This window comes from Delphinapterus leucas, chromosome 1 (genome assembly GCF_059928025.1).
Source record: "Delphinapterus leucas isolate spDelLeu-1000000601 "Yukka" chromosome 1, BTC_Dleu_Yukka2, whole genome shotgun sequence".
Taxonomy (NCBI): domain Eukaryota; kingdom Metazoa; phylum Chordata; class Mammalia; order Artiodactyla; family Monodontidae; genus Delphinapterus; species Delphinapterus leucas.
This window is the reverse complement of record NC_143129.1, coordinates 20,619,660-20,643,041: the sequence shown is the minus strand read 5'-3', so window position 1 is coordinate 20,643,041 and position 23,382 is coordinate 20,619,660. Positions and strand designations below refer to the sequence as shown.

At 38.4% G+C, this 23,382-nt stretch overlaps 1 protein-coding gene across 1 annotated transcript in view; it reads left to right on the top strand.

Moving 5' to 3' along the window:
- The window catches only part of USH2A (usherin), a 777,251-nt gene that overhangs the window by 293,604 nt on the left and 460,265 nt on the right, over nt 1-23,382 (top strand). The window contains exons 25-29 of the mRNA XM_022579226.3: nt 28-158; nt 2,287-2,560; nt 7,464-7,667; nt 7,794-7,874; nt 10,490-10,684. Of these exons, the coding sequence (XP_022434934.3) occupies nt 28-158; nt 2,287-2,560; nt 7,464-7,667; nt 7,794-7,874; nt 10,490-10,684 (885 nt within the window). The remainder of the gene's footprint in view (nt 1-27; nt 159-2,286; nt 2,561-7,463; nt 7,668-7,793; nt 7,875-10,489; nt 10,685-23,382) is intronic.

The window sequence follows — 23,382 nt, the reverse complement described above, 5'->3', positions numbered from 1 at the left end:
AATTTGTACATGTTTTTTTCTCTAAAGGGTTCCTGGAACTTTATCCATATTTGTTTCATGGTGGAATGGACTTTGAAATTTCCTTTAAGTTCAGAACTGACCAATTGAACGGATTGCTTCTTTTCATTTACAACAAAGATGGACCTGATTTTCTTGCTGTATGTTAATTAATTTACTTAAAAATGTTAGATCCAACTTTAAAATCAATAAACCATGTGTTTACATTATACTTAATTAGGGTTTCTTTCCAAATTCACTTTTGCTTTTATTTTTACCCCCATGTCATTTTCACTTTTGGAATCCTGTGAAACATTTTGTATTTTAGAACCATGATGATTTTTTAAATGACCATTATACTTTGAAAATTGTAATTTTAACAAAACAGGCTAATTATTAGGAATTGAGGAAATGCAATTTACCTTCCCAATATTTGAAAAATGTTCCTTCATTATCTTTTATATAATAGTGTTGAAAGAATATATATTTAATATTTCACACACACATATAAAATAAAATGTAATAGTACAATGAACACTCATGAACCTACCACCCAACCCAAGAATTAAAATATTATCAAACTTTTGCATCTACCTCTAGGCCATCTCTTAGCCCATTTCCCTGTCTCCCTCTAGAGGTAATATGTAATCATAATTTTGTGTTTATTATCTCCTTGCATTTTTATAGTTTGAACATCATGAATGAATGCCTAAAAATCTTTGTTTTAGAAATTTGTAAAAGTTTCTATCTTTAGGCAATTGCTTTAGCCCTTGACATTGTTTCTGAGTTATTCATGTTCTCCGTGTATTTTTCATGGCTGGGTAATAATATATCTCTTCTCTTTTCAATGAAGTAGTGGTCGTTCCCATGTTTTTGCCATGGTGAATAAGGCTACTCTGAACATTTTTATAGGATGTACTTCTTATGACCAGCAGGGTGAACTTTTGGTGTAAGATATTAGTAGAAAGAATATGGGCTTTTGGCGTCAGACAAGAGAAAAATGATTATTTTTCCATATCACTCAAAATCCTCCAAAATTTTGCTTCTACCATACCTGGCAGAACCCTTTCTTTCTCTTTCCCCCATATGTATCCTTTTATCTAATTTTGTATCTTTTTCTAAACCCAATGTGCTCGTACATGTCCCCATGCCATTGAACGTGTTAATCTTCCTGCTGGAGATTCTCCATGAATCTTACATACTTCCAAAAACCTTACTTCCAACCTTTGCCAATTCCCAGGGAACAAAATGTGTTTCTTCTCTCCGATCTCTTTGTACCCCATCCCCATCTTGTTTATAATATTACCACACATGTTTGCCTCTGCTATTAAGACAGTGCAATTCTTGGGGGCAATTTCTCTTGTAGTAGCAGGTTTACAGAACATAGTAGGGGAATCAATATTTATTGAATGAAAGGATAAGAAAATGAATGACTGTTTACCCGATGTACTTCACAAAGATGATTTTTACATAGAAAAGCAATAATTTTTTATATATTATTTAATTTGTTTCATTGACATGATCTCAAATTTTTAAGTACCTTATGGTCACTAATTTGACTTCTAACAAAATAAAAACATAGTAGGTAAAATAATTATTGAGTAAAATTTTGAAGAAAAACATGGAGGCATTTCCTTTGCCATGAAAATGCGAGTAAAATATGTTCGTATTAGAAAATGGCACTTTAACCTGAAAGAACAGACATAGAAGCAATTAGGTTAGTTAGAGATTTAGAATAGTAACACTGAAATATTGAATCAAAATACATTTTACAAATTTGAAATTGAGTTCACCAGCCAGTTAAAATAAGCTTAATCAGGCTTGACATTTCATTTTCTTATTGTCTTGTCATATTTTTCCCTGAAATTAAATTGATATATGAAGTAGTATTTTCTCATTTTCTAAAGATTCAAATAAAAATAGAGTCATAGTTTAAACTATTCTCTTCAGTCATTCAGTCACTTATGCTAGGGTTTAATCTTTTACCTATGCTGCATCAAAAAGAAAAAAAAAATGGTTTTGCCTATGTAGTATTGCATTACCTCGTATCATCATTACTGGGTGTAAATTTGTTTGACTCATTACAACATCCGTCATGTCAATTATAAGCTTGCAGAGTACTTCATTATGTGTTACTCCAGTTCTGCTTAGAATAAAGTGGGACATTTTTATAGAGTTCTTTCAGGGAAATTTCTTGCTTCTCTTCAAGAAGTTGACCTTCTGTTCTCTTCCAAACTGCCATTCTGCAGTCCTTTTATATACCTATTTTCTTTTTAATATGAAATACAGATGGAACTGAAGAGTGGAATATTGAGCTTCCGGTTAAATACTAGTCTTACCTTTACACAAGTGGATCTCTGGCTGGGGCTGTCCTATTGTGACGGAAGGTGGAATAAAGTGATCATTAAAAAAAAAGGTTCCGTCCTATCAACAAGTATGAATGAACTGATGGAGCGCGTGTCAGAGTCCAGAGCTCAGCCACTGATGGTGAATTCCCCCGTCTATGTGGGAGGAACCCCACAGGAGCTGCACGACTCTTATAAACACCTGAAGCTGGAACAAGGTAAACTCCACCGGGAGGAATTCCCAAGTTAGTACAGCCCTGGTCCTACCGGGTCTTGGTGGTTCTGTGTTTCAAGACAAAGCAGTCGAATCAGGCTGAAAGCAATACCTACTCACCCCTTTTCTGGAAGAATTTTAAGCTCTAAAAATAAAAAATATAAAAACACTTCTTCAAATAGTTCTGTATGTTGCCCTTAAGGGTGTGCTCTCATCTGTATTTATAATCAATATATTTATTCTAACATATCTTCATCAAATATAATTGTAATTTATATATATGTATGTATGTGTGTGCACATGTGTATATATATAAATTACAATTATATATTATAATTCTTATATATATTATATATATAATATATTTACTCATGTTTTTCTTGAACACACGTGGTTCTGGTTCTTTTAAATACTGATCATTATCTGTATTTACAGATTAAAAAATAAATTAGGTTGGTGTGTACAGCCAAGAAAAATGGCCTTAAATTCCCTGGGCTTTTTCTGACGTAAATGCTGTTTGTCTCCATGCATTTCCATGGAGCTCTCATGCAGCAAAGCACATGAAAGTGTGGGTTTACTTGAATTTCAAACACACTTGTGAAAAGTCTGTGTGTCATTTATTATCCATAACCATCAAGGAAAGGAAAAGTATGTGAATGTGTGACTTACAACTAAAGCAAGCCCTTAACTCATGTAAGGAGTTTGAACATAATCAGAGAAATTATTGATTAAAAAAGGCTAACAGTAAGTGAGTTCATACTGTGTGACAGGCATGGTTCTGAGAGCCTAATGTGAGAATAAGTGGGTCAGTTCTTCATAACAAGCCCATGAGGCAGGTATTATTATCTGTATCCTCACTTTACAGATGGGGAAACTTGGGGGCAGGGAGGAAGGTAACTTGCCCAAGGTCAATGACTCCTAAGCAGGTGGCGAGCCTACCCATCTCGGGCAGCCTGGTGTCAAAGCCCACTCTCCTTATTATAGTCAAGTGCTCTCTTTCATGGGCATTGGCCAATGTTCCTTTCTATCAAGTGGGGAAAGTACAGAAACTTCCAGCTTGCCACCAAGCATGTTCCTGTGTAGAAAATGTTCTCTCTGTATTTCAAAATCTATGCACCCTGAATGGTTAAACTTTCCACGATATGCACCTGAATGGTTAAACTTTCCACGATATGCACCCTGAATGGTTAAACTTTCCACGAAGCAGTCTTTGCCTATTTGGTAAGTACATAAAGATTTAAATGCCTTTGAATAGAAAATATATGGCAAGCTCTAAGGAGACGTTTAGAAGGGTACTAGTAGGAGTTAATGAATATCTGGGGTGGAAGACAGTAATGACATTTTCAAGGCACTTAAGATGTAACAGCAGCTAAAAATATTACATTCATATAAGGGCTTCTTCTGGTTTTCAGGCTTCTGAGGTTAGAAAGAGCTTGAAAACTCTTTATAGGAGCAAAATTACTTGATTCTGTTTACATCTAGGAAAAATCCCCTGTATATTGGGCATTTTACTCTCAAAGTACACCAAAACCCATTGTTATGGTGGTCCTAGAGACAGGGCTAAAATTGGAATTATAAGATGATAATGATGGAAGTTTAAAACATCAACATAGACCCAAGGCGAACAACAAAATCTACACTATGACTAAGACTGTGATACTGAAAGATATTTTATTTATGGATAATACTAAATTTTTATCATCGCAATATCATCCATATCAGTGGTTCTCAAACCACTTATAAAATATTGAAGTATAGTAGCTGGAATATGGTAAGAACGCAATAAAATTAGCTATTATTATTATTACTATTCAGGATCCATTGGAATTGCATGGAAAGGTTATTTAAAATGCAGATTTTATGCCTTTATCCTCTAAGATTCTGACTCAGATGTTTTGAATAGTAAGAGTTATGTAAATAACTGCATGTTTTTGTTTTTGTTTTTGTTTTTGCCATACTCGGGCCTCTCACTGTTGTGGCCTCTCCCGTTGTGGAGCACAGGCTCTGGACGTGCAGGCTCAGCGGCCATGGCTCACGCGCCTAGCCGCTCCGCAGCATGTGGGATCTTCCCGGACCGGGGCACGAACCCGTATCCCCTGCATCGGCAGGCGGACTCTCAACCACTGCGCCACCAGGGAAGCCCTAACTGCATGTTTTATACAGTGAACAGGAGAATATTCACAATATAGAGGTGCTTCATGCACGTAGTAAATTGCAATTAAAACTAATCATGTTCACTTACCTGTAGTTTTTTCAGTCCACTATCAGTAGTCATAAAAACCTTTCTACGCTTCTCCATTAGCATCCTTTTTCAAAGGCTCTATTTTGTGGTCCTACTAGAGCTATTTTTTATATCCATTAATGTTGCAATCTTCCTTTAAATCCAATGCAAATGAATTTTCCTCTGTGTTTTGGAGATGCTGGGCAACATAATTTGCTGAAGAGGTACCACCTCAGATCATGGGCATTTATCTAGGACTAACACTTGGGACAGCACTCACCTCTGGGTTGAGAGTGAGCAGGCCATGGCATGTGGTCTCCCAGGTTATGGTCTGTCCAAAGCCCTGAGCAGAGAGGTCAGGAGTGGGGCTGAGAGTCAGCCATCCTGTGAGCCCAAGTGTCCCATCGTTGGACCGCTTCCCCCTGAACAGCTACTGTCTCTCTGATCTGTCAACTCAGGGTTCTTGTCCACCTTCCAGTTACTTAGAGACCTGGGGGTAGGATAGGTGTGGGGAGTCGCTTATGATTTTCCCAAAGGCAGGGAAGCAAGAAAAGGAAGCATCCCTAGTCTTCCCACAGACAGGCCCTCTCCCCTGTTTTTATCCTCGCAGCCCATTCATATTTTAGAGGTCGTTGGGGAGTATTTCCGGTGGGAGGGTTTCTGACGGTGCAGAGTTGGAAGAATGGTGCAAATTTTGACCAAACCCTCTGACTGGCCTGAGGGTAGTACTGTGAGGACCCCACACTAGAGCCCAGGCATCTGCACCCCCAAAGGCCTGAGGCCAGACCCATTTCCTAAGGAGGATTCCTACTTAGAAACCTCATCCTGTCACTTTCTGGACCTTTTTTTCTTTATCTCCAGCGTGAAGGAAGCCTACCTCTGTGGCCTTTCCCAAATTTAAATTTGCATCTTGTGTATTAATGTTTAAGACATTTCTTTAAAAAAAAATTTTTTAACATGTTTACTTGTAATAAAGTACGCCTAACGTATGATTTACCATCTTAACCATTTTTAAGTGTACGGTTCAGGCATCTAGTACATTCACGTTTTTGAGCAACCATCGCCACCATCGATCTCTAGAACTCTTTTCATCCTACAAACCTGAAATTCTGTACCTCTTACGCCATAATGGGACATTTCTTATAAGGGCACACTGACGTTTGCCAAAGCTATCTTTCCACTGTTCACATTTTATTGATAGGGAAACTCGAGGACAGAGAAGTTAGGTGACTCAGCTCTGGGCCATCAGAAAATTACTACTGGTAAAGAAATTAGCATCTGAATTTTCAAGAAGTTGCTTTTATATTGAGCTTCATTGCTTTCGATTCAATTCACCCAACTTACTGAGTATCTACTGTGTGTTGAAGATAGACTAGCAGTATTGGTCAGTCGGGCCTAAAGGAACGTGAATAATAGCAAAGGCATTTAAAAGGAAATAGGCTTCGACTTAAAGTGTTAGAAGACAATAACACACCATATAAATGCTGTAGAGAACAATATGGTCATTGTTACCGTTAACTCATTTTACTGTTTGGCATTGCATTATGTTTTATTTCCATTTCCTGCCGACGTGCTTTCATCTTGAAAAGAGCTAATCGTGTGTTTGGGGCCTTTCAGACTTGACAGTGTTTTGTTCAAGAAAGAGAGTGTGTGCTCCAGCGATCTCAAACACAGTCTGTTTGTCCCTTCTTTGACAATTGTGGGCAGTTTTCTGAGCAGAGTACTGCCAAACCGCACAGAACTGATCTCTGTTTACACAAAATAGCAAGTTATTCAAAGCCACTGCTGTTCCCCGGCTGACAGGATGCCCTATGGTTCTCTAAAAAAATAAAAGCAGTGCACACTTCAAACCCACCTCCTCCACATTCTCTGTTAAACTTCCCAGAACTGAATGCCCCATGGTCATTCTAAAGTTGACTGAGTAGAATACACATTCCAGGAAACCTCCCGTGTTGCTGTTGCCAGAGCTGAATTTGGTCCCTGTCATGAGAACATGAACCTAAAACTGGTGATCGTTTTACACAGTCGAGATTATGGAACCCAGTGAAAATGGTAGAGCACAGTCGTAGCCCCCTTGTTCCCTGATTTAACTGGGATTCGTTCTCTGTCTATGAAATGATCGTTACGGAATTCATAGCAACATCTCAGGATTTTAGTATATTTTGAGACTATATTCTTCCTCCTATTCATAGGAACCTCAAAATGTATTTTTTTCTCCAATAAGCTTCTTGAATAATCATGCTCATTAAAATACTATTTTTTGGCACTTAGACACTGACTTATACAGGTAACTTAATTTTCCAGGATTAAGGGACGTGTAGATACCCCCTCACGATAATGTGTACTTGCCTAAATTTTATTTCATGGGAATAAACATAAAAATGTGTTCCTAAAGAGATATAATACATACTTTTCAGTTGAATCTAATTCAGTCAAATTACAATTATCAGCTTATATATTTTTTCAAAATAACATAAATATAACTATTTCCCGCAACAGCTTAGCCTGAAAAAAAAGCAGGGGAGGCATAAAGGATCTCCCAAACGAGACTTGGAAGTTTAAAAATTGTGTTTAAAGCCCCCCCTTGCACAATTTCATCAAAACGTAGTACTACAGGAGGCAAAAAATGATTGGTAATTAATGATTCAAGCCCGTTATGTGACATTCATCCCTTACTATTTGCTAGGTTTCGGTGGTTGCATGAAAGATGTGCAGTTTGCACAGGGTGCTGTCGTTAACTTGGCATCTGTGTCCAGCGGTGCTATCAGAGTTAATCTGGATGGGTGCCTGTCAACTGACAGTGCCATTAACTGCAGGGGAAATGACTCCATCCTGGTTTATCGGGGAGAAGAGCAGAGCGTTTACGAGAGTGGTCTCCAGCCTTTCACAGGTAATGTGGAAATGCTCCAAGTTCAATGTCCCACGTCCCCTCCTCGTCCCCTCTTCCCTCCCTGCCAGCCCACCACTAGCCTACACGAGTCATATGTTAACCTTCTACTTCTTACTTCCATTTAAGAGTACCTGTATCGAGTAACAGCCTCCCACGAAGGAGGTTCAGTACCTAGCGACTGGAGTCGGGGCCGTACAACAGGAGCAGGTAAATACCACTTATCTTAACATGTGTATGTGCACACAAATGCACATGTCGGTGCACGTAAAGAAAAGGAAGGACTCTCACCCGTGAAGCAAGCAGTACGTTTGTAATCTTGTGACAGAGCACGCTCTGGTTTGCAAAGGCACCCGTCGTTGGTAAAAATGCTTAGCAGATCCTTGCTTTTGATTTTTCAAGTATTTAATAAGGATTTTTTCAGGCTTGATTCTTTCCTCTTCAGATGCAGAAGAAAGTAAGTTCAGGTTGCCCTTAAAGATGAAATAGGCCCACGTCAACTGTAATTTATCTAAGAATAGGAAATCTTTACCAACTGCTTAGACCCCGAAAAGCTAAAATCAGGATTACCTTTAGGTAGGGGTGATAGACCCTTGCCTCCCCAGTGGAGAGCACATTTGAAACCTGCACACTGGTTGGAAGCGGATGTGTCTTTTATCACATCATGGCAGGTGTTTGCCGTGGTGCTTACTATTAGGGTCTTAGAATGACTCTCCCATCATAGAAATTGCTGAGTGGTCTAATTTTTGTTTGTTTGTTTGTTTTGAGTTGAATGGGGAAACAAAGAGGAAACAGACTACTATATTAGAGCTAATCTCAGATAACTGATTTATAAGTGCTTTGTCCTTCTGACAGTGACCACAGAATCTTTTCACATATTACCATCACAGGGAGGCATGCGTTAAAAAAAGTTTTGTTAAATCAGTAGACTTCTACCATTTTGGAGAAAATATTTATTTGTCAGAAAGACAAATACATTTCCATATGATTGACACTTGTGCCTCTTGAAGAAAATTATCCTTAGCAAGTCACAATTTGTCTATAAAGATGTGTTTTTTACCAAGATACCCTCTCATACTTATTATCAATAACGGGTTACTAACACAGGTATCCTTTGAGGAATCTTTTTAATCTAAAAGATAATTAAGTACTGAGATGGGCTACTAATAAGAATTTTCAAAGCTGTCTGCCTACAGATTTTCCAGAAGAGGCCAACTTGACACTTTTCCAGGATGATTTAAATCATCATCTATTTATAGGCAAGACAATGAACGGAATGATCCCTTAAAATCCTTTTCAACTTTAGAGCTTGGAAAAAGCTCTGATGTAAAATATTCATTTGTTACTGGCATGTCCTCTGCCCCTATCTCACACTTCTCTACTTTATTAACAAATATACTATAAAGCCTGCTTTCAGTCTAATTCAACAACGTAAATAGGTGTCTAGAAAGTGCATCACTTACATAGCTTAATAGTCTCCATTTTGAGTACCACCGAGAAAGTATGCAAATAGAGCTCTGAATTTATAGCAATGATCTGACCACAAAGTCTTATGCCATAAATTCATATTTACAATCTGACCACAGCACCAAGCAGCTACATGCTCCCATGGGTTGGAGAATAATTGCACTATTTAATTATTTTTGAGTCAGTTTTGCTCTGTCCCTTATGAGAAGACCATCTGTTAGACAGGACTCTACTTTGCTCTGTACCACATTTCAGAACTAATAAAATCAAAATCACTCCCATTGTCCCATTACTTGCAACTTGATTGTGTAGCCTGTGTGTTTCCAGAAGTGCCTGTGGTGTTTTACCTGCTCAGACAGTGGTTCTCCGCCTCTGTGCTTCCTCATATCCCTTACGGTCACATTGTTTCCCTTAAAACTGTCCTGTTTTATTGGCCTGAACAGTAAAGGCAGAGAAGGAGGCTATTTGATGGGGGGAAACCAGAGTGATCCTCCATCGACAGGGCTCAGGAGTCCAGGAGCGGTCAGAGCCTGTCTCTCATCCATCATCCTGCCTTGAAGTTCCTTGGGCTTTTTCTCAGTGTTCCCAGTGCAGTCAGCTGTGCTGAAGTCGTTACTGATAAGAACCATAGAAATATCTAATTAATAATTAAGGGTTATAGATTTTTAAAATTAGGGCATTTGGCTTATAAGTGAGGTTTTGCAGCAAGTTCCTTTAAACTTGCCTCATTTGGTGGTGTTATTTTGTGATGCTCCAAGGAAAATGATTTTGTAGAATCTCAAGGGCACCAGCTCCTCTACCCCGCCTAAATGCAATTAGGAATATATCCTGTCTGGTAGAACTTTGCTTTTTTAAAATTAGCTGGAAAAACAATTGAATTTGGCAAACAGGATCAGACCTTCAAGTACAATACAATCACCACATTTGTGATATTTTTTGGCTAATACATCGACAATATAAAAGTGTCAAACCACTATGTATAATAACAGTCTAATTATCTTGCTTCAAAGGAGTACATCATTATATTGTTTGAACTTGTTATCTGCCTACCATCCACCTCCTTCTTTATGAGTGATGTTTAAAACATGTCGGATACATTAAATGTTTTTGGAAAACCTGGACTAGGCTTGAAAGAACATGATGTCAATGGAGTTTTGATGGTTTTGAAATATCGCTTAAACTGAATGGCTCAAGATGTGCAGTCATAGTAAATCAGTGCTGAAAAGTTACAACTCTAATAAATTGTATTTATGCTAATGGTCGAGTCTGATTTACTGCGGCCATTAAAAGTGAAGAATACGAGCGATAGTCTTCTCAGAACTGCCGTTTCCCCTATTTTCTCTTTTATCCTTTCACAGCTCCACAAAGTGTGCCAACTCCCTCAAGAGTCCGCAGCATAAACGGCTATAGCGTCGAGGTGACCTGGGATGAACCTGTTGTGGTTAGAGGTGTAATTGAGAAGTACATTTTGAGAGCCTACAGTGAAGATGCTACTGGTCCGCCCCGCCTGCCCTCTGCCAGCTCTGAGCTTGTTGATACCAGCACCTTCACAGGTAAAGGCAACTCCTCAAGGGAGTAGGTCTTATTAATTTTCTTTTTGGTTTGACTTTAAATAAAAGCGTCCTTCAAGGCTTTTTCCCCAACGCATTAAAGATTCCTATATTTTGCCTGATTCAAAACAACAAGGATTGGGCTTCCCTGGTGGTGCAGTGGTTGAGAGTCCACCTGCCGATGCAGGGGACACGGGTTCGTGCCCCGGTCCGGGAAGATCCCACATGCCACGGAGCGGCTGGGCCCGTGAGCCATGGCCGCTGAGCCTGCACATCCGGAGCCTGTGCTCCACAACGGGAGAGGCCACAACGATGAGAGGCCCACGTACCGCAAAAAAACAAAACAAAACAAAACAAAAACCAACAAGGGTCATCTAATGATATGGACACCTCTATCCATCTCGGATGGAAAGGATAATTCTATAATGGTTATGGGCTCTTATGGATAGCTTCATTACAAGGATGATATTCTCGCCATCCCCAAAAGATTAGGTCACAGGGCCCTCGTGCCCTTAATCGGGTCCTTGTACCTAGGATCTTTATACATCCTAAAAAGATGTATCTTTTAGCAATCCTACGTGTACACATGGGGCCAGCGACCTATTTCACCATGCAAAAGTTCGCTCGTTGGGACTAGCCCAAGTTCACAGCACTGTTATTTATTGTAAAATTGTTGATTAAACCTAATTATGTCAAGGTAGAGGAGTACTAGAGCACCGGCAGTTTGACGGGCAAACCAGCGAATCAATTTCTCATGGTGTGGCACGCGCGCCGTGCAGAACGGCTGGAGTGAAATACACTCAGGCACATCGCGCAAGGTGCCGTGCTCGAAGTCCCGCACGTGTAGTAAGACAGCAGTTTTCAGCCTCATGAAATGTTAAGGCCCATTTAAATGGAAAGTCAAATTTAAGCCTTTGACCAAAAAAAAAGTAAAATGCATCAACAAATTTAATAGAAAAAAGTATTTTTCCTCTGTCAAAGACTTTCATAACTTGACAAATTTGATGGATTATAAAGTAGCCTTAATTGTCTTTCTAACACATCTATCAGTCAACTCTCTCAAACTTTACTTCAGTTTTTTTAGATTCCTTAGAATCTACAGCCCAAATACACAACCAATTAAAAAAAAAAAAACTGGTATCTTTCACTTCCTTCCTCCCTCATTTTACCCATCCAATAAAAACCCAATCTGATTAAGCCTTTGCCCAGGCTGTGCATTGCAGCTAAGTGGGCTGGAAAACAATGAGCAATTTATCACTAAAATGTCTCAATCCCCATTTTCAGATGGACACTCAGTAATGACACCAGTCCTACCATATGTCTGTAATTGCCTTCTCCCATTCTCCTCATTAAATATTTTATATTTTTTCAAACTCTCTAAATGCTAACCTGTCTTCCTTATCACATTCAGCTGGTAGTCTTATATACTAGATCATCTTAGATACCAAAAAAACTCCAGAATCTATCATAAAGAATTTCTGTCACTTTCTTACTACCAAATATATGCATTAATTGCATTTTTTTTTTTGACTGACAGGGTTGTTATTAGGGGTTAAGTGAATTAATGAATGCTAAGACATTTTAATGGGTTTTGGGCATATAATAGGTATTTGCCATCATTATTATTTTTACTTTTTACCTTCCTCTCTTTTCCTTCCTATTTTCACAGAGCTTCCCTTATCCTATCAAAAATAAAATCTTCAGAAGTCCTCTGGACCCCAACTCCTCTTGCCTTTGTAGACCTGTTACTGGTGGTCTCTCTTCCTCTCACATATTTTTAACCTCTGTCTCCTGCAGTCGTTCACAAAGTGTGGTCCTTGGATCTGTATCAACAGCCTCACCTGGGACCTTTTTATTAATGCAGATTCTCCAGGCCACCCACACCTGCTGAATCAGAAGCTGTGGGGTAGAGCTCAGCAATCCCCATTTTAACAAGCCCTCCTCTTGTGATGCTGGTGCATGCCAAAGTTAGAGCCACTGCCCAGCTGGATTCTGCCCAAGGTCATTCAGACTCCATCTGTCAACACCCATTGTTAAACATAAACAAACCCAAAGCAGTGACAAAAATCTTCCTTTGATCTAAAGTCGCATCCAGCTATTGTGCCTTCTCTCCTCTTCCCAAACGTGCCTCCACCAAGAAGCATCTGTGGCCTTGTTCCCATTTCTTCACGCGGTCTGCCTTCCACTCGTTTGCCTGGCCGAGGACACCAACAACTTCCATGTTTAAATATCCAAAGAACACTTTACAGTCCTGGTTCCACAGCTCGATAGCATTCTACACTGTGGATTTTTTACTGTCTCTTGAAATGTTTCTTCACTTCTCTGCCCCTTCTGGTTCTGGGCCCCCTTTTCTCAGTGTCCTTTGCCCACTCCCTCTGAAGCTTAACTCTGCATTTTGGAGAACCACAAGGTTTAGATCTGGGACCTTTTCTCTCTCTCTTTTGCTAATTTCTTTTTTCCCTACAATCTTGCTCCAGGAAAATCATTGACTCACAAAGCATCCAGTATCCTACAAACACTATTGACTTCTAAAGCCACGTCCTACCCAGACTTCCAAATGTGTGTATCCAGCAGACATTTGGAGAAACTGACATTTCCAATTGATTTCTCGTAATCTCTAAATTTACCATCTCCAACCTGAAGTCCTCCTCCTGCATTCCCAATATCAATAAATGACACCTCCAGCCACCCAGTTAATTAAGCTTGAGAATTTTTCTCAACTTTTACATTCTGTTCATACCTCATATATCCATGTTGTTTATTGATTCCATTTTCTAAACTATGTGCTAAATTGATCCGTCTCTCCCCTATCTACTGTCCAAGCCAAACCATTCCAATCTCTTACCTGGACAACTACAGTACTCTTCTATCTCATGAACACCCCCCCGCCCATGACTCTAATCCACTGCACAACCAAACATCATGGCTCTCTCTTTAGAATTCTTTAGTTGCTTTCCACTGCCTCTCTCCCAAATTCATTTTGTCTCAGTCTCCTCTTATTTTCTGGATTTCCAACTTCTGCTGTTATAATTAATATGATTTTTTAGAAGTCTGTATGTAAATCTTTGGAAGAATTCCTGACAATGACGGTAGGATAAACCCCTTGAAATGGAACAACTAGGTCAAATTCTCTTAAAGCATTAGTCAGTCTTGGACTTTGAGGTCAAGCACACATTGATGCAAACCTCTGCTGCCTACCCTCCCTGTGACTTTGGGGAAATTATGTATTCTCCTGGATCTTTTTTTAGTGTCTTAACCTATGAAATGGGAGAATAATATTAACCTCAGAAGAATATTAAAGGTATTAAGTGAGATGATATTCCAAGTCTAACAATTTTCAGCTGTGCAAACTTGGACAAATTAATTAACATCTCTGTGCTTCTGATTCCATATGGGTAAATTGAGAATGAAATAACTACCCACCTCATAGGATATCTGTGAGGATTAAATGAATCCATGTATATGTAAAGCACACAGGACAGCACATGACACACGGATCGGATCGCACTGTATAAATGTTAACTATCAGATGTTTTCAAAGCATGTAGCACAGTGCTTAACATATGGTAATTTCTTAACAAAGGTTAGTTATTTTTATGTTGCCAAATAATTGCCAAAAAGACTGTACAAATTATACTCCCACCAGCAAGCAGAATGCAAGATTTTATTTTTCATTTCATCCTAGTTGACAAGTTTTACAGGTAAAAGAAACTTTGTAAATTTTCCAAATATATCAGAATATTACTTTAATTTGATCTTACCTCAAATTTAGATTACTAGAGGCATTAAGTATTTTCATTGTTTACTGGTAATTTGTACTTCTTTTATGACATACGTAGCACATTTCACCCTCAATTTTTCTATTGGAGGAGTCACATTTTTCTCATTGATTTAAATATCTCTTTACATATGAAGAATATTATACTTATGTTTGTCTTATGTGTGGCAATGCCCCCGTTCTTCATTTATTTTGATTTACATTTTTATGTGCAGATTTTAAAGAACATTTTCTATAGTTAATATAACACCTTTAAATGTTTTTGTTGGTTTTCTATGGGTAATATGAAAAAAAAGCCTATCCTTGCCATTCAGGGTAGACTAATATTTGTTTATATTAGATATACCATATTGATTATATATATATATATATTATGATTATATAAACCATATAAATTATATATATATATACCTACATACATATGATGCATATCCTCTGAATTAGTAATTCTAAATTTGAGGTAAGATCAAATCAGAAATGGGGCAGGGAGGCTTCTCAAATTACACCAGCCTTGCCCAGTTTCTGAAGGGTATCTTTCTGGAGGAGAGTACCCCTGAGATTGAAAACCAGTATGGTAAACTATTGGGTGTTACTGTAGGATATTTCAAGCATGTGAATGGTGTACAGAGAAGGAAATTAGAGTATCACTGACCAGCTGTTACTTATTTTTATATACCCAATGTGTAAAAAACTAAGGAAAAACTCTCAATTATTGCAACTTGGTCAATTTCTTGGATTTGTCAATTATCAGTTTCTTTGGTAACTTGCTTTTTGTTTGTATTTTTCTTTTTCTTTTTACGTTTACATTCATCATTTGTATATTAACCTTTAAAGTCACGTTGCTTTAAGTGTATCTCTGTAAATAGAATCTAGTTTGATTTAGTTTTACATTCAACTTAAAATTCTCTGTACTTTAGTAGAGGAGTTTAACTCACATTTATTTTTATGATTTATACAATTGATTGCTCTTATTTCTGTCATCATATTTCATGCTTTCCAGTTTTGTTTGTTATTGTGTTTCAGTACTTTTTGTTGTTGTTGCTATTCCTTTATTTCTGTTCTTGCCTGTGTGGACTATGAATTCTTCAACTTTTTCCCCCAAAGGGTTTTAAAGATGTATCTGTTGCTCACAGTTGTGAAATGAACAGACAAGGAAGTACATAGGAGGTAATCTTAAAGATTGTGGAGAACTCTGGTACTGCCAGGTGGACTTTTATTGTGACGAATCAGTCTATTGAGGGAGGGGAGTGTGAATTGAAAAGCCCCAAAGCCAGGCTGAGTAAGTATCAAAGTCAGAGATTTCACAGTAAAGAAAAAAGAATACTAGAAAGTGAGGGGGGAGGGGGGAGAAAGTAGAGAGCCAGAAACCTGGATTTGGTGGAGATGTTAGGAGTGTGGAGATTGGTTGGTGGCAGCTGCTTTGCCAATTAGTTGAGATAACAAGGTACCAAGAGAGAGGACAATAAAGTAGTTCATGAGTAGTTTTGCTATTGATCTTGAAAGTAATCCCCCTTTAGCATTTCTGAGGTGACATTTGTTGAGATTTTTATGTTTAATTTTTGGTTGTTAGAGTGGTATTTATTTGAATGAACAATACTGATATTGGATGTATAAGACAATTTAGGTTTGTTGGTTCACATAGGGTCCTTAACCAAGTAAGTGATCATAAAATGTGTTGGTTTCTTTTCATTACATTTTTCTTCTCTTATATAATGAGCTCTTCTTTCTTCACAATTGGGTCTTTCTTTGGCTTGGAAAGTTTGCTATTGTGTATATCATCATTACTTCTGGTAAGAAATAACAGTTTCCAATATTGTATATTTCTTCGCAGTTTGTCCTCCTCATTTTAGCAGTCCAGGACACAGCTTGCAGAGTCAAATCAATCTAGTTATGTCACTTATCAACTGTCTGATCTCAGGCAAATTTAAAAACATATCACTGTATTGGAGTTTCCTCATATATAAACTGGGGGTAAAAACCTTCTTCATGTTATGGAATTGCTGCAAAGTTAAAAAAAAAAACAATGAATTACCTCCAGAGAATATTTTGCTGATAAACAGGCACATAGTAAACGTTCAATGAATTAATTGTTATCTTTATACTATTCAGTTTCTGAATTCTGGGTTTTTGCTTCATAGTTTTTTTCCTTTTTCATTTTCTGATTTTGGCAGTATTGATTCTGCTGTTTGAATCTTCTGAGATGAGTACTTAATTCTTCTACTTCAGTCTTTTTTTTTTAAAATTTATTTATTGTCTTTTATTTTTGGCTGTGTTGGATCTTCATTGCTGCACGTGGGCTTTCTCTAGTTGTGGTGAACGGGGACCCCTCTTCGTTGCGGTGTGTGGCCCTCTCACCGCGATGGCTTCTCTTGTTGTGGAGCACAGGCTATAGGCACGCAGGCTTCAGTAGTTGCAGCGTGTGGGCTCAGTAGTTGTGGCTTGCGGGCTCTAGAGTTCAGGCTCAGTAGTTGCGGTGCAGGGGCTTAGTTGCTCTGTGGCACGTGAGATCTTCCCAGAATAGGGCTCGAACCCACGTCCCCTGCATTGGCAGGCAGATTCTTAACCACTGCGCCACCAGGGAAGCCCCTCCTTGGTATTCTTATAAGGTAGTAGTTCTCAACCATGGGTGCACACTGACCCACCTGGGGAGCTTTAAAAAATATTGATGTCCAGGTCTCACCTGCAGAGTCTGACGTTTTGGTTTAGAATATAGCCTGGGTATTGGTATTTTAAAAGTGTCAGCAGGTAACTCTGTTGTACAGCCAGCATTGGGAAACACTGTTCAAACACTGATCACTGTTTGACACCAGTGATCAAGTCTCTATTTTAACCAGAAGTTCTTATGACAACTTCCACCTCCCAACTGCAACTTGCAAATACAGGACAAAAAAAAAAAAAAAAAAAAGAAAGAGAAATGCCTATATAAAAATGATGAGGACTTCCCTGGTGGCCCAGTGGTTGAGAGTCCGCCCGCCGATGCAGGGGACACGGGTTCATGCCCCGGTCCGGGAAGATCCCACGTGCCGCAGAGCTGCTGGGCCCGTGAGCCATGGCCGCTGAGGCTGCGCGTCCAGAGCCTGTGCTCCACAACGGGAGAGGCCACAACAGTGAGAGGCCCGCGTACTGAAAAAAAAAAATGATGAGCTATTAAAAGTAAGTAATAAAATTAGCAAAGGAAAATCACAGGACAACAAAAAATTAAGTGAAATGATTCTTGGGAAGAAGTGGGAAATTATGGTCAGACTTTACAAAATGCAGAAGGCAAAAGAAAATAAAAAGATGAGTATTAACTAAGAGAGCTGGAACAATAGAAGCGTGAGACAGAATATTTACCAATCATGAATTTGGCTACTGGAGGATTAAATGTGATAAATCCCAGTAGCATGGAGAGTCCAAAGGTTAACAGCCCCACTCAGGTACAAATGGGCCCCTTTGGGCCACAGAGTCTGGATTCTGTGCCCTCGGAAGGCCGGAGTTCAGAGCAGGGAGTTCTTGAAAGTTCATTTTCTCAGCTGGAGCCTCAGGGTAGAAAGCCCTGCAGTTATCACTCCAGTGTATCTTTAGACTAGTTGCAAAGGGCTCCAATTAACTCTGCGTAGCTCCTGCTGATTTTCCCTCCAGCACTTTCAACGTCCAAAGCTGCTGCCCAGAGAGACAGCCCTGGCATTTCCCTTCAAACCCAGGGCTGCTCAGAAAGACCCTTCCCAATCTGATTTGAAATTCTGTCAAGAATGAATGCATTCAAGAATTTGCACATATACAATTTTTTTTTTTATTTCTTTCTTGAAGATGCTTAAACATGTAGACTTAATTATCGGCGTGATTAGTACAGCACCTGGCATAGTGCTAGGAATGTACTTGGTACACAGAAGATATTTTCTCAGTTTTATTGTTACATTACATTGAGCTAAGCTCTAGGAGTTATATTCCTTCTTCGGGTAATGATAATCATATTTATTATTTACTATAGCTTAGCTGATGAACCAATAGTAACAATCTTTCAGATGACCCACATAAATCTAAATTTATGGAAAAAAAAGAAAGACGTTTTAATTTATCATGCAACTGATAATATAGCTTTTGCTGTGAAAACTGGTTCAGTCCTCATATACAGTAGACATTCATTTTCTTCTACCTGAAACAAGTGGGTTCCATATTGAAAGTCTCTCATTTTTCTGTCTCTTCCACAGCTAGTAGTAATAATTAGTCTCAGCTCTACTGGTCATAAGGTGATTCCTGGATTGCTTATAAAATGCAGATTCTTGGGCTCCGTGCACAAGAGTCTGTGTATTTGGGCTAGGATTGAGAAATCTGCCTTTACCAAGTGTTCTAGTCCATGCTCTTGCAGAGGTCAGTGGACCACATATTAAAAACCACTGGGGTGAGGGGCGCGGCCGGGTGAGAAGGGATCATTTTCACCTGCTGGGCTTGAATTTACTCCTGCTTTGTTTGTTCCTGCCCCTTGTTCCAACAGCATTAGCTTTGTGGGCAGAACGGTGGTAGGGCAAGTGAAGAAATAGAGGCAGTGTAAGTAGGGCCTCTGACCCTTAAGGGTGGTGCTTCTGAAAGCTGCTAGTGCAAAGGAAGTGAGAATTACTTGGGATCTCTGTAAACTGCAGATTCTGATTCGGTAGGTCTGGGACTGTGGTGTGAGATTTTGCATTTCTAACAAACCCAACCCTCTCAGCCCCCAGGCCACGATGCCCATTAGAAAGGCAGAGAGTTCTCTGTTTATATACAAAATGCAAAATGCCCATTAGATCCAGAGAAGAAGGAGACCAGTGCAATTCCCCGCGTGCAATATAATTGTAATTAATCTCGTAGTGAAGTCTCATCTGTGTATTTCAGTTACATACACTTAACCACACACCTTGGAAGTGGGGAAGGCATGAAAAAAAAGAGTGAAAAAACTCTTAAAGTAATCTTACAGGCAAAGGATGCTATCCAATCCCGAAACTATCAATACCTGTTAGAAGGAAAGAATGTGTGAATAATTTTAGGGTTTCCCAACTATTGACAGAAAAGGGAAACTCTTGTTTGTAGACACCATTGGGGTGTCTACAAAAAGAATGAAGAACTAAGAGCCATAGAGAATCATTGATTAATGAAGAATTAGAGGCGTACACAAAATCAAATGCACTGTACTTTATGGGCAGTATAAGGAGTTGTCAAGGGGACTTTAAATCATGAGTGATTTTTGCCTTATGCCCAACTTTGGAACTTAACCCCAACCATTAGTCCATCCATAAGTAAGATTCTACTCTTTATGTGTATGTATATGCACACATATACGTATATATTATATTTGTTATATATTATATATATGTATAATTACTATACTTGCCTGAGAAGCCTGTAGAGAGATAACTGTAATAAAAACTTCCTGCCCTGTAAGTTTTTTTCTATTCAGCTGAGAAGTCTTACTCCACAGTTGTTAAAACTGCCTATGGCTGCTCTTTGTACACCCATTCTATTTTTTCATTAGACAGTAAGCTCCCAGAGGACAAGTATCATGTTTTATATTTATTTTAAGTCTTGTTTAGTAACTTGCTCAAGGTAGGTAATCCATACACTTTTCTTGAAGGAATGAAGGAAGAGATAAAGAAACAAATGCAGGGTTTTGGTGCTAACCCTGTAGTTAACGTAATGTTACTATTGCCTTATCATGCTGAGTTGAGTTTTGAACTACTGGTTCTGCAGTTCTATAGTTCTCTAATTTTATGAAATAATATGCAGAACTACCACAACTTAGATATATATTTGGAACTTAACATACATATTCCCAACGGGGAAAAAATGTTGATAGGATGAATAGAATCTAAAAATTATTTCCAAAACTTACACCTCATAATGAAGCTCAGGGACTATATATTTGCAATTTAAAATAATGGAAGCCATGCTGCTGCAAAGCTGATAATGACACAGAGCAGAAACTATTCATTTATTAAAAACAAAACCATTATCTACTATGTTCTGGGTTAGTGCTAGATCCTACTGTTACAATCTGCTTTTGTTTTTTCCTGATTTTTAAAATTAATGGTAAAATATACGTAACAAGCAGTACTTTCTCTAAAGTATAATATTATATTAAAAATGCGTGTTTTATGGGGCAAAAACAGTAGAGATAAGTTTTTCATTTTTTATTATTTTTTTCTTGAGGGATGGAGAACCCCAAATAACAGTGACTTCAACAAAATTAAGTTTTTCTCTCTCTGATAATAGGTGTTCACAGTTGGTCAATGTAGGGGTGGATGTTCACAGTGCCAGGGATCCACACTCTTCATCGTTTTGCTCTGCTATCCTTAGAGACAAGACTTCTGCCTCATGGTCCAAAATGGCTGCTGGAGCATCAGCCATCTAGTTTGGTTTCCATTCATCAGGAAGGTGGAATGGTTGAACAAGGATGTACACATTCACTTTAATGACATATTTTGGAAGTTATTCCTCCACCTTTGGTTACATTCTGTGGTTAGAACTTAGCCACATGGCTATACCTAGCTACACAGATTGCTGGAAATGTCCTTATTCAAAGTGGCCATTTGCCCAGCTAAAAGGGTCTTTTTATTTTACTGTGGAGGAAGAGAATATACAATGAGAGGGCATTTAGTGGTCTCTGTCACAATAGGCAAACATCAGAGGTAAATTTGAAAAATTCGTTTTGATGGTATTGTTAAAAGATGAATTTTGAGGAAGTCTCTGCTATTTTTCACAGTGCCCCGTAGATTAATATTCCGTATTTGTGGTTTATTACAAACTATTTCTTTAAATGTAAATCTTGAAAGAAATTGGTCTGAAAAAACTCACAGGACAAAAATATGGCCTATGACATAAATAGTAAAAATAGAAATGATGTCATGTTCCTGCTTAGCTAATGTAGAAGAATTTCATCAGGTAATGCACTGTTGATGAGTTAATAGCTTTGTCTAACTCTCCTGAATATATAATGTGCCTGAACTCCTGGTACATTGTGAAAGCTTCAGATGGGGCTTTTTACAAGTTATTCATTTTATTTTATGCAGTAAGAATTCGCGGTGCAGGATTTGGATTTCTTTTTGGTAACATGTTGTGTGATGGTTAAAAATGATGGTAATACATCAATTTTGCTGTAGTGTAGTAATCAACTGGGCATTTTGGCCATGCTATAGTGTTGGATATAAATGCTTAAGGGTTACTACTCACATTTGATAAAGGGAACAGTCACCTCAAGTTTTCTGTTTTCTAACTTTTATGACCATTTTATATTTGTATTGTATCTATATGTGGAACTAATTGAAAACATATATATATATATAAAGTGTTATATATATATAAAGTTTTTGATTAGTTCCAAATATATATACATATACAAATATATATACTCATTAACACACAGAAGCACATATACACTGATGTAGAGTTTCTTATGAGTCAGTTGTGTTTGTAAGGGAATACTATAGGCATATACACTCACTCATTTGGAGGGATCAGCATTTTACTTTACTTTTACTACTGTTTGTATACAGTAGGTTTTAGTAATAACTTTAAACCTATTAACACGTTTTCAGATATATTTAAATCAAGTATTTAGTATAAAAGTGTGCTATTATTTTTAGTAATATTTATTCAACACGCCTTCTTTCTTCTTCCAGAACTGGGGCTTAGGTCTAGTAAGCGGATCAGTGATCTTGGAGTCAGAAGATGTAGGTTCTGACTTTGGCTCTGCTGTGGACTTGAGTGACCTTTACACTCTGCCCAACGGCAGCCCCCTCTGTACAAGGGGCTCATCCTATCGGAGGCTTTCAGCAGGGGACCTAGGACACTGGCCAATAAGGGATGACTTTCCCTTCTCATTTATTTTTCTTTTCCTCCTGTCTCCTTGCCTGACTCCCTGCTTAGTCAAGTCTGATATTTTCTGGGAGAGTTCTAATGATGTCAGTGACGGCCCTTTATGCTCCATAAAGAGTTCTCATGAGTGGGTGGCTTCAAATCAATTGCAGAATTAGAAGGAAAATGACAGAGACGCTGTAGTTCTTACCAGCCAGGAAGGCATTGATGAAAAATGGGAGGTTAGCTATAAGCCTACTGAGAGAATCTTAACTGGATAATGCTTTGAGTTCAATTAAAATCACTGTTTCAACCATTCTCTAAGACTAGGATTAGACCCTATATTTTATTTTAAAAAATGAAAGAATAAACAATTTTGTTTTTCCCATTTGTAAACATTGAAATCCATTTAGTCTTTTATCCAAGGTGTTCCCTAGTACTAGAAATTTTAAGTAAGGTCAGAAAATCCATTTGCAGGAGATTATATGTAAAACATTAGTTTTAGTTTCCAAAGGGTTACGTTAGGTTTGGGGTAAGCTCATTTGCTGTTCTACCTTTTGATTAAAATTGACTTTCATTTTATAAATCCTAGAGATCCTTATTTTTATTTAAACTATTACCCCAAAGACAACAACAACAAATGCCACTTTCCTAGGCTACTAAGAACCAGAGGAGAAGCATCCTGGGTGCGTTTCCAGATGTCTGTTAGACCGTTGAATTTTCATCCATATTTAACAAATACCATTATTCAGTTTCATGAGGTTACTGTGTCACAATGTCTGTGTTAGAACTTTATTTTCAGAGGTTCCTTTAAATGGGCAGAAATCACGGCATGTTGGATTGATTTAGTCTCTTTCATCCATCCACTGGGTTAGTTTGTGGCTCAAAACTCTTTCTGAGATGTAGGACACTTAAAATTTAGGATTTCTCAGCACTGCAGCAGAATCTTAAGCCAGAAAAGTCCCCTTCTCTTCAGCTCTCCTTCCCCTGGCTGGCTTTCTGTTAAAAGTGGGTTCTTCTACTGTGTCCCTAGGTAGCAGTCTCAGCTCTGCCTGTGTGGGATCCCTTACCAGATGGCCCTCTTAATAAATGCCTTGCTTTTCCCCACCCTCACTTTCTT